Raw genomic sequence first — 12,729 nt, forward strand, 5'->3', positions numbered from 1 at the left:
TCTCATTGCCCCCTCTAAGGTTCAACCAAGCTAACCTATTTTATAATGACTGTCTAACTCCTGTCTACAAGGAGTTCATTCCTTCCTTATGCTCTTCGCCAAAACTGTAGTGTCATCTTCTTTAAGGCCAGCTTGTCAAAATCTCAACTTTTCCAGGCAGTTTTCAGCAACTTTCAGCTCTTCTTTTAGTAGCTGCCTCAGTTTTACTATCTTCATTTGAATGATGCTCTTCTAACTACCAAATGCTTTTCTGGGCATTCTTATGTCTACAACTGGAGTCTGCATCCCCCAAGGACAGCTGTCCATTTCTTCTGCACCTCCTGCACACCATTCAGGGCAGTGTTCCCTTTCCATATAAAAACATGGACTGCCCTCCTAACTTATTCTATGCATTTATTTTTCACTTCCAAAATGTATTTCTAGACTGAATGTGGAAACACAGCAATACTTCTTAAACAACTACAGTGAAAGCTTTGCCATTTCACAGTATACCAGTAGTCTTAATAGAAATGTGCAGGTATGTACTTATTATAAGCAAATCTTGCAGCAGGCTGATGTACTCAGTTCAGCAACTGAAACAATCTAACTCCCAGATTCTCAGATTTATAGATTTATTAGTAAGATTTACGGAATACACTGCTGCCAGGGAACTTAAGACACTGTACAAAGATTTCACAACTTGATAATGCTAAATGTTACAAATGTAAACAAGGAGATAATAGAATGAAGGAGGAAACAAGAAGAGTAATGAGAAAGAAAGGAAGTGCAACAATTTGAAGACAGCTATAATAATGATGATACTTAATCTCAGGTCCTTTAAAGATGCTTTATTGATCTATGTAAAACAAAGGTACAGGATTCAAACGCAATTTTATCCCTAGAGCTTCCACAGATAGTATAGGCTTTAGACTAAGGCAAGGTCTTTGGGTTCAAATCTTAATTTCCAGCTCCATCAATTATTACTGTGTCACATGGAACACATTATTTAACTTTTAAGTGATCTATCTCATAAGGTCGTGGTAAAAATTAAATAAGTTAATGAATATAAATGCTTAAAACAGGATATATATATAATAAATAGTTGATAAATGTTAATTATTTCAACATCTGATATTATTGTTATTCTATTTTTGCTGTTGAGTCTAGCATCAAATGTTAACATTACTGTACGTATTACCACGTTTTATATTAATAGCAATAAATATTTTGTTAACCTCCTTTCTGATCTTAGAATCACTTCATTGCTATCTCCTACTTTTAGAATCATGATCACATTTCAGAGTTGAAAACACTGTATTTATCATATATATTTCTAATATTAACTTCTACCAACTAAATTACTGGAAATTACTACCTTGTTGCTAAAGGAAAACCTGTTCTTCTACTCAAGACACTTCTGACATCAAATGTGTGGGTTGTCCACATGAACCAATTTCCTAATTCTCTGCAGACACTGAGTGTCCTACAATTTAACTGAATTCTGACACTCAGTGCAGATTGCAGAGGTTAAGGGGTTAGTCTCACAAGACTGCTTCCCATTTCAGATGCCAAGAGCAAACACTGGATTCTCAGGTACCCATACTTCAGCCCAGCTTGGCTACATATTGGGGGTTCCCATGACCCTTCCTCAGGCTCAATAATTTGCTATTATGGCACAAAGAATTCAGAGAAATAGTTTACTTATTACTGCTGGTTTATTATAAAAGATATAAATGAATAACCAGGTGAAGAGGTACATTAGGCGAGGTCCGGAAGGGTCCCAAGCACAGGAGCTTCTGTCCCCATAGTTAGGAATGTGCCACCTTCCTGGCACATGGATGCATTCACCAACCCTGAAGGTCTATAGGTTTTCACAGAGATTCCATAACGTAGACACAACTGATTAAATCATTAGCCATTCGTGAGTTATTAATTCCATCACCAGCCCCTTTACGATCTCCCCTCCTCCCTCCCCAGAGGTCAAGGGTGGGGCTGAAAATTCCAACCCTCTAATCAAAGGTTTCGTTCTTTTGGCAATGAGCCCCACTCTTCAAGAGTCACCTCGTTAGCATAAATACAGGTATAGTTGAAAGGGGCTTCTTATGAAAAACAAAAGACACTCCTCTCATCCTTACCACTCATGAAATTCCTAAGGTTTTAGAAACTCTGTGCCAGGAACCAGAGATGAAGACCAAATATATGATTTCTTATTACATCACCGTATCACAGCTATTCTCCTAATATTTTAAATTCAAAACATTCAAAAACGAAATATCTTCTTACCCTGCTCCTTCCACTTGCCATATTTCCTTATTTCAGTCACTCAGGCCTAATTCTTGGGAATTACCTCCAAGTCATTTTACACATTATCCTCTCCTTCCTTTGCTCTCCAATACAGCTCTCAAAATCCATACATAAGCCTCCTAATTATGTCTCTTTTTTTCATTCTCAGCTCTGCTCCAATCCACCTGGTTCATCTTCCTTAAAACACCACTTGTTTAGACACATTCTGTTTGCTTTAGGGGTTTCTTATTGCCAGTGATATCCAACTCTGAACCACAGAATTCAAGGCTCATTACAATCTGATTCCACCTTTTCTATTTAAAGAACGTTTCATACAAACTTTTCTGTCTCCTGAACCTAACACTCTGCCTTACTCATGCTTTTCTTTCCCATGAAAAATGATCATCAAATAATAATGACCATCAAAGTTTGTTCAAACTTCAAGACCAATCTTGGCTCTGTAAAACCTCCCTCATATCATAGCACACTGATCTTGTGTTCTCCTTCACATCTCTATTATAGTAATTACCTAACTGTTTACTAATAAGACAGTGACCCTTTATCAGTTACTATCCTCTACTTCTCCATTTTGGTTGTGTGTAATTATCTTTTCCCCAAAACAGTTTTAATTTATATGAAATTTACAGGGACATAATACCTCAAAGCCCAGAGCCTTAAATAACACTAGGCCAAGACCTGATACCAAATGCTTACTGAATTGAATTCATTTCTGCTATGGTTTGCCATCAACTTCTTGCCAGGAGGCACAAATATGATTATTGTCCTGATGTCACTGTCTCAGAAGCAGCCTCATAAGAGCATTCAGTGTGCATCACTATTACCTTCACCATTATGACTCTTCCTACTATTTTTGTTCCCTAAGCATAATGGAAAGGAATTAATATAACGGTTATTTTTCATTAACATTTTAATAAGAAAGGCCATTTACCATGTTAAAAGCTGAATTTTTTTTTTAAAGCTGAATTTAAAAAGTTACAATAGTCACATTTTGAATTCTGCAAAAATGAGTCACTTCCTATATGCTAAGGACCACAAAATTAAAAATACTTCATAAATTCAACTGATTTTGTTGGACAAACTTATTACTGTGAACTTTTCAGGTACAACATCAAGTCTAGACTAGAGGGCTTTTTATCCGAAATACTTAAGACAGGTCATTTAGAAAAACATAGGTGGAAAGACCAAATTTGATTAAAAAATAAATAAGAAGTACAACTTTGTAAGAACCAATTTCCACCAACTTGTTTCCTGAGCACTGCTTTCTCTCTAGGAAATCTTTTCAGCCTTAGGGCTCAACTGTAAAGAACCTAAATCACAGTTCCTGAGAAGCTGGCACTGAACGAATTTCTTTTATAAATAAATTAAAGGACAGTGGTACAGGAGTATTTATTTTCTACAAAACCCATTTTAAATTATTACAAAGATACAAATGCAGCTATTTTAATAATTCCTTTGGTCACTTCAAGACCAATATATATTTGGTTTTCTGAAAAGTGCTTCCTAAACATTAAAAAATAGCGTTCACTCTACTCTAGTGATCTTAAGAATCCTATAATATGTCCTGAGAATTGAAGTTTCATCACCTACCTTTCAAAAAGTTGAAATCAACTAGTTAAATGAAACTTGTCACACACTTTATATCACTTGAGCATTTTATTTCTTTTGCACATATCTAGAAGTAATTGAATTTCAGTGGGAAGTGATGACTTGTTAAAACAAACAGTTTTCCTTGGAAGCCTTTCTATCTAAGGGAGTTCTGCTTTGTAAATCTATTCTATGCTTCTTGAACCTATACATTCTAACAAGTTTAATTCAGTATCTTACTGCGTATTTTTAGACAGCACTGTGCTGCATCCAAGATGCAATTTCTGTGACCAAGGTTATTCTTCATTTAACAGAGTATCACGATACTAACTCAATCTTTCTATAAAACACAGAAATCATAAATCTGTGCTTCTGCTGATGAATCTTTCCTTTTTTGCAGGGATAAAGAGAATAACACTCAAAAGCTATAGCAAATTTAAAATTCCTCTCTTATTCTTGTTATAGATATAAAAGAGAATGAATATGATTCATCTACAAAGAATTTCCGAAGGCATCAATAAAAGAAGAAAAGGTGAAGAGTTAAAATGAGCTGTAACTGGGTTTTTATCTTTACTTTAGAGACTAAAGGAAATACAACTGTTTCAGAAAAACAAGTTAACAAAGTACCTAAAGACAATCTCATAAGACTGTAAACATTCATTCATTCATTCATTCTCACATAATTATATATCTGATAGATATTAATTTTCCTGATGCTTCTCTGTTTTGCCCACAATGCATTTCAGAATTCCTGTTAAGGCATACATGATGCTGTATATTCTGTATAATCCTCTTTTCTATGACTTCACTGACTACCTTCTCTACTAACTCATAAATGTGAGCCTATCAAGAAGCAGCAGTTATAAGCTTTGATTCTGCACAGGTTCCTTAATCTCTCTAAGACTCAGGTTTCCTCAACTGTAGAATAGTTAACAATAATACCTATATTGTGGGGTTGTTGTGGGATTTCAAATATCCCTGACACACAGTGGTTGTTTAATAAATGCTGGTTATTATTATTATACCTTAACAGTTAGTCTTTGAACCTATGTTCTAAGAATTTACCGACTATTTTATGAACTAGAAGAGACTTAAAGTTCACTATAATTTAATGGACTCATATTAAATATGAGGAAACTAAAGCAGTCAAAAAGCTTCTTTGTGACAATAAATAGTAATAAATAGTAAGCCTCAAAACTAAGTCTCTACACTAAAGTCTAGTGCTGACTGCTTCATTCCAATTCTCTCTCTCCAGAAACTTCATCTACTCCATAGTTCCATTATGGAAAGCAAATGTCTAGTTCTGACCTAGCCTCTATCCTCATGCCAAGCTGGATGCCATTCCACCAACTCAATTTACCATTTCAAATTACATTTCCCATACTCTCTCTCTAGCCACATCTCCTCCAGAATTCTATAGTTCTTTAAATAACATAAACCTTTTGCCAGCCACCCAGGCTCAAAGAGGTGAGAATAATGAAGATAAAGTGAGTCAACATTTACTCTGCACCTACTATGCTTTAAGTACCCAACCAGGTTATTCATCTGTATTATCTCACCTGTGAAGGAGAGTTGTCATAATTAGAAAAATGAGGAAACAAAGCTTCCAAAGCAACTTGCCTCACCTTACCCAGTAAGAGTAAGTTGTAGTGCTGGAAACTGAACCCAAGTCTCTCTGACTTAACCCATTCAGACATTGTCTATACATCAACAAATAGGTACATGTGTCTTTGTGTTTTAAATTTTTAAAAAATGGAGTAACGATATATATTACTCTATAAACCTTTCTTTTTTCAAGTTTGAGAATAAGTCTGTATTTCTCTGGCAGTTTTACTTCATTTTGCTCATTAGCAACAAAGTTTATAGATAATTTGATATATGAAAATATTCAAGAAACTCACTTTTTCTTGATTAGTAAGATAATATCTAAACTTCCATACAAGATCTTGTTCTTCATATGTAAGTTGCTTGGTTGGTGGATAACTCACAATAATCTACAACAAAGAAAACAAAAAAACTACTTTTGTCAAATAAAAAAAAATTCCTATATATTTCCATTTCATTTAAAATTTTTCATTCATTTAAATATATATATAATTGAACTATTACAGAAGCAAGGAGAATATACATGCAGCCAAGTAAGACTTAAATTTGCTGTACTTATCAGTTCAAAAAGGATATTAGAGTATAAGAGGAGAAAAAGAAAAAAAAAGTCAAGCTCCATATTAAAAAAAAGTATGTAATTACAGAGCTAATTTACTTCAACCAAAGACACAACAAATCCAAATAACAAAAGCTCCCCCCAACCAAACTACTGCATGCAAGATAGGCTCAAGGATTGTACAACACAGGGAATAGATACAATAATTTGTAATAACTGCAAATGGAAAGTAACCCTTAAAAACTGTAGAAAACATTTTTAAAAAAATAAAAATGAGGGAAAAAGCCCCCTCCCCCCAACACACACACAAGGAAAAGAAAAAAAAAAAAAAAAAAACACACCCAAATGATAAACATTTCTCTTGTTAAGTCAGCGAAAGCTCAGGCAATGTATCTTAGGGCCAGTTTCTAAGAACACTATATCAAGAAAGCATACACTATTTGCAGTTCTGTCTCTAGGGCTAATATATTTCCTGAAAGCCCCAAAATGATATAAAACTACAGAAATGTGAAGTTGTTGAAATTACATAGGGTTCATTAACCTGTGTCTGAATCACTTTTAAGTGATGTGCTATCGCATCAGTCACAACCAAAATACCCACTTAATTATTTTTAAATTAATATTTTATAAATTCTCTTACATTCAGTTGATCTCTTGTGGCAGCATTAGGTTTGAGATCGTGGTCAGAAGGTCCACTTCTTAAACTCCGGGCAAGTTTGTGGTGTTTGCTCTCAACTAAATTTTCCTATAAATTATTTAAGAATATTAACCAACAATGTAAATTTCACCAGTAAGCAGTTTCAACAGCCACTTAGAAACAGAAAAGTAAATACTTAAGACCAGTTTATAATATTTAACATTTTATTCGTGTTACAACTTTAGTCTCCTATGTATCTTGTGGTGATAGGGAAAGTAAGCATACCTCATGCTTCACCAGGCACACATGAGCATGCCATTCCAGCTTCTTGTTTTAACTCTCCATTGTATTCAAGGTTTTATACCCTCTACCCACTCAAATGTCACCTTCACTCTAAAATCTCCCCTGGCAACTCAGATTAAAGCACTCCCTCTTCCTATGAGCTACTAGTGACTTCGTGATATAATTGTATTATCATCTTAGAGTTTAACTGCCAGTAGTAACTGAGGGCAGGGACAATGAATGACCAAAATGCTTAACTATTTTACCTATGGCCAAAATCATTAGTTTTGAACATACTGCCTTTGCTTAAGAGACTTTATTTTATTCATTTTTGTATGTGTGAATTGTCTGTTCATGTTTTTTTTCCTAATTTGGCTTTCTGGTCCTTTATTCTTCAGTTCTTAAGAGTTCTTTACATATTAGATATTCAGTCCTTTGTCTGTGATGTATGTCACAAATAGTTTCTCCCAGTTTGTCAACTGTCTTTTGACTTTGTTACAGTGTTTTTGCCATGCAAATTTTTTAACATAGTCAAATTTATCAATCATTTCTTTTGTTGCTTCTGGATTTTGACTCGTTAGAAAGTCTTTCCCTACACTGACAGTAAAGTACTAGTAAGGTTTCATTTTATAATATTTAAATCCCTGATTCATTTGGAGTTTTTCCTTATGTATGGTGTGAGGTGTGGATTTGATTTAATTTCATCTTTTTCCAAATGGCTCATTCCCCAGCACTATGCTCCAGTGATGAAATGCCACCTTCGTCAATTTACATATGTACTTGGATCTATTTCTGGGATTTTTAGTCAGTTCTACCAGTCCATTTGCAAATGTACATGTGCTAGTACCATACTTGTAACTATAGACTCTAATTTATTGTCTGATACAGTGATATACCAGCTTAGCAGCACTCAATGTTTGTTAAAATATATTCCTCTCTTTAGTTAATACTAATGGCTACAAATTAAAATTTTTTAACATAGGGGGTAAAGAGGGTAGCTTTTTTTCTTAATCTTTTGTTTTGTTTTATCTTGATTGTATTTAAAACTAAAAATTGTTCACAGAGGTCCTAGATCTTTGTTTTTTAATTACAGCATCCATAATATTAAACCTGTAATTGTTGATGAGCATTTTCTTTAGAAAAAAATACACTAAATATACAGACATCTCATTTACCTGACATTTTGATAGGAGTTAATATGGTCCCAGTATGACAAAACTTGAATACTCTCAACCATTTTGAACGTAACCATTAGTGTGTTTCAAATATCCAGAATGCAAAATACAATTTGATTTTATAATGAAAATTCAGTGTCAATTTTATTTTTATTTTTTAACGTTTCTATTGGAGTATAATTGCTTTACAATGGTGTGTTAGTTTCTGCTTTATAACAAAGTGAATATACATATACATATATCCCCATATCTCTTCCCTCTTGCATCTCCCTCCCTCCCACCCTCCCTATCCCACCCTTCTAGCTGGTCACAAAGCACCGAGTTGATCTCCCTGTGCTATGCGACTGCTTCCCACTAGCTATCTATTTTACATTTGGGAGTGTATATATGTCCATATATACACTACCACTCTCTCACTTTGTCCCAGCTTACCCTCCCCCCTCCCCGTGTCCTCAAGTCCATTCTCTAGTAGGTCTGCGTCTTTATTCCCGTCTAGCCCCTAGGTTCTTCATGACGATTTTTTCTTTTTCAGATTCCATATATATGTGTTAGCATACTGTATTTGTTTTTCTCTTTCTGACTTACTTCACTCTGTATGACGGACTCTAGGTCCATTCACCTCACTACAAATAACTCAATGTCGTTTCTTTTTATGGCTGAGTAATATTCCATTGTATATATGTACCACATCTTCTTTATCCATTCATCTGTCGATGGACACTTAGGTTGCTTCCATGTCCTGGCTACTGTAAATAGAGCTGCAATGAACATTGTGGTACATGACTATTTTTGAATGATGGTTTTCTCAGGGTACATGCCCAGTAGTGGGATTGCAGGGTCATATGGTAGTTCTATTTTTAGTTGTTTTAAGGAAACTCCATATTGTTCTCCATAGTGGCTGTATCAATTTACATTCCCACCAACAGTGCAAGAGGGTTCCCTTTTCTCCACACCCTCTCCAGCATTTACTGTTTGTAGATTTCTTGATGATGGCCATTCTGACCTGTGTGAGATGATATCGCATTGTAGTTTTGATTTGCATTTCTCTAATGATTAATGATGTTGAGCATTCTTTCAAGTGTTTGTTGGCAGTCTGTATATCTTTGGAGAAATGTCTATTTAGGTCGTCTGCCCAATTTTGGATTGGGTTGTTTTTTGGATATTGAGCTGCATGAGCTGCTTGTAAATTTTGGGGATTAATCCTTTGTCGGTTGCTTCATTTGCAAATATTTTCTCCCATTCTGAGGGTTGTCTTTTGGTCTTGCTTATGGTTTCCTTTGCTGTGCAAAAGCTTTGAAGTTTCATTAGGTCCTATTTGTTTATTTTTGTTTTTATTTCCATTTCTCTAGGTGGTAGGTCAAAAAGGATCTTGCTATGATTTATGTCACAGAGTGTTCTGCCTATGTTTTCCTCTACGAGTTTGATAGTGTCTGGCCTTACATTTAGGTCTTTAATTCATTTTGAGTTTTTTGTGTGTATGGTGTTAGGGAGTGTTCTAATTTCATTCTTTTACATGTAGCTGTCCAGCTTTCCCAGCACCACTTATTGAAGACGCTGTCTTTTCTCCATTGTAATATTCTTGCCTCCTTTATCAAAGGTAAGGTGACCATATGTGCGTGGGTTTATCTCTGGGCTTTCTATCCTGTTCCATTGATCTATATTTCTGTTTTTGTGCCAGTACCATACTGTCTTGATTACTGTAACTTTGTAGTATAGTCTGAAGTCCGGGAGCCTGATTCCTCCAGCTCCGTTTTTCTTTCTCAAGATTGCTTTGGGGGGCTTCCCTGGTGGCGCAGTGGTTGAGAATCTGCCTGCTAATGCAGGGGACACGGGTTCGAGCCCTGGTCTGGGAGGATCCCACATGCCACGGAGCGGCTGGGCCCGTGAGCCACAACTACTGAGCCTGCGCGTCTGGAGCCTGTGCCCCGCAACGGGAGGGGCCGCGATGGTGAAAGGCCCGCGCACCGCGATGAAGAGCGGTCCCCGCACCGCAATGAAGAGTGGCCCCCACTTGCTGTAACCGGAGAAAGCCCTCACACGAACCGAAGACCCAACACAGCCAAAAATAAATAAATAAATAAATAAAGTAGCTATAAAATGTAGCCTTTAAAAAAAAAAAAAAAAAAAAAAAAAGATTGCTTTGGGTATTCGGGGTCTTTTGTGTTTCCATACAAATTGTGAAATTTTTTGTTCTAGTTCTGTGAAAAATGCCATTGGTAGTTTGATAGGGATTGCATTGAATCTGGAGATTCCTTTGGGTAGTATAGTCATTTTCACAATGTTGATTCTTCCAATCCACAGTGTCAATTTTAGATCTATTAACTTTATTTTATTATGCTAGGCATAAGATCTGTGAAAGTACTTAGGTGTTTGTTTCTAAGATTCCCGAATGACCTTTGTTTTCTAACTTTTTATTCCCTTTTCCCCCCTATTTCTTCCTTTGATGTTAGGCCATCAGCCATTACTTCCTGCTCTAATGAACTGTATTTACTCCAGTCATCATGTTTTCATCTTCCCATGTACTATTTTTTATCTACTTTGTTCTGATTAGGAAGGTAATTAATCTAATTAGAAATGTATAAAATAAGGAGAAAATAGTTCAGAGTGATATAAGTGAATTCTAAGTGTAAATATCACAGTATCTCTTATGTTGCTATAAGGATTTTTTGCCTGGAACTTTCTAAATTTGAAGTCATCAAATTAAATCTCTGCTGCAAAGTAGGAATTCTTCCTCTTTCTTATTCCTGAGAGAGCTATCATCTCAACAATTCAATGCAGGTATATCAAAATCATCCAAAACACCATAATCCAAATTGAATAGTTCTAGTAGTTACAATAATCTTCCCTATTTTTCAACAAAATCAGTCTCCCTAAAATTTCCATCCATTGATCTTAGTGTTATCTTCTGGTAGAAATAATTTCCCTTCTGTTATGATGACAATCTTTCAAATACTTGTTTCCCCTAGTCCTTCAAGACTGCATTCCATAGCTTTTTCAATAATTCAAACAAAATGGTTCCCCAACACTATACTATCTTGACCTTATTTTAAGGTGTTAAGATTTCTTGTAAAGATTCCATCTGAACCTGATTACATATATCAATAGCTGAAGTGAATTTATGAATCTTTTAAATAACCAATGTAGTTACAGATATAGTTTTTAAAAAGAAAGTGTATGATGTGGATCTAAGTCATAATCACTCTGGAAAAAAGAATTTTCATAAGAAATTTGACAATGACTCACCATAGACATCTGAGGGTCAGGAACTTTCACTATCTCAAAGCTTGTTAAGATTGGAGATGACTCATCACCATCCTGGATTACAGCATAACAAGTTTAAAAAAAATTTTTTTAATCAAATGGTTAAAATGTCATACATGATCATGTGCACTCTAATGTATTTTAATTTTTAATGAACATCGTTCCTCCCTTTAAACAATTATCTTCATTCAACTATATTTTAAAATACATATCCATTTTTTACCTTTTGTTGATGATAAAATATTTTGAGAAAAATAAACTCTAACAATAAAAAAAGTCTGTATTATAGTTTTTAGAGATATGAGGTCTGGAAATTAGTAGATTATCTTTGTCCGGATTTTGTTTTAAACTTTGCTTATAATGACTGAGTCAAAAGAGTATGTCCTAATTTTCAAACTTAGAACAAGAAACCAAAGAGTATAATTAAAATATGGCACAATGGATCTGTCACATCATTTGCAAAAACTACTAAGTGGATTTTGGTAATTTTTCAAATTATCACAATTAAGTTCCACTCAGATAAGTAGAATTTTAAATGTGGGTTAACATTACTCAAACTTATATACAACTAGAAACTCAGCAGCATTGCTTCTCAGAGGATACTTACTCAACGCAATGCAAATTTGAATAGCAAGAATCAATCCATCAATTCTTAAGAAATAAATCTGTCTTATTTTGTTGGTATTATCATTTTTGAAGAATTTTGGCTTTTACTTTTATCCAATTCAGGCAAGAAAGGTAATTCTGCATAATAAATGTCACTGCATACATCCTGGAAAAGGATAAACTAATTAAGGTTTAAATTCATTTCCTCACAACTGTACACTTAGCATCAAGTTTTTCTGTCAATTTCCAAATGCTAGCATATTTTCAATTTTAGATATGAGCAACAAAATCAGGAGAGACTGAAAGAGGGGAAGTATTGTGACTTTACTTTAGGTTCAGTAATTGAGTCCTAGAGAAAACCACAAATTCCCACAGCCATTGTTTAACAGGCTGGTTCTCAGTCACAACATCAGAAAACACATTTATCAGCCCAACTGTGACAAGTAATCTTCACTAAGGCTATCTGTCACAAAAGACAGGTGACAGGAAAGTATATTTCCATTAGATTCAATACACTGACCCAGCAATCTTTACACTAAGTGGAAATATGACAGGGTAGGTAGACAGGCATTAATTTATGGGCAATTTTCAAGAAGCAGTAGAAAGGGGTCAAGAACCTTTTCAAAAATACTAGAAATTCTTCTAATTTCTATTCTGTTATTATTTCGTCTATCATCAAAGCTGTCTTTCAAAAGATCCTTCAAGTCTCCGATGATTGAAAGTACCATCACCATTAGCAT

The 12,729-nt window shown here is 34.9% G+C and overlaps 1 protein-coding gene across 3 annotated transcripts in view; it reads right to left on the reverse strand.

Annotated features, from left to right (window-relative positions):
* Positions 1 to 12,729, reverse strand: part of PIK3C3 (phosphatidylinositol 3-kinase catalytic subunit type 3) — a 160,036-nt gene that overhangs the window by 91,788 nt on the left and 55,519 nt on the right. For all 3 annotated transcript variants that reach the window (XR_450203.2, XM_057526841.1, XM_007172783.2), the window contains exons 7-9: positions 11,366 to 11,437; positions 6,669 to 6,773; positions 5,769 to 5,861 (exon numbers count right to left, since the gene is read on the reverse strand). Coding sequence is in view for 2 of the 3 variants with exons in the window: in XM_057526841.1 (XP_057382824.1) it covers positions 5,769 to 5,861; positions 6,669 to 6,773; positions 11,366 to 11,437 (270 nt within the window). In the remaining variant the exon portion in view is untranslated. The remainder of the gene's footprint in view (positions 1 to 5,768; positions 5,862 to 6,668; positions 6,774 to 11,365; positions 11,438 to 12,729) is intronic.

This window comes from Balaenoptera acutorostrata, chromosome 13 (genome assembly GCF_949987535.1).
Source record: "Balaenoptera acutorostrata chromosome 13, mBalAcu1.1, whole genome shotgun sequence".
Taxonomy (NCBI): Eukaryota; Metazoa; Chordata; class Mammalia; order Artiodactyla; family Balaenopteridae; genus Balaenoptera; species Balaenoptera acutorostrata.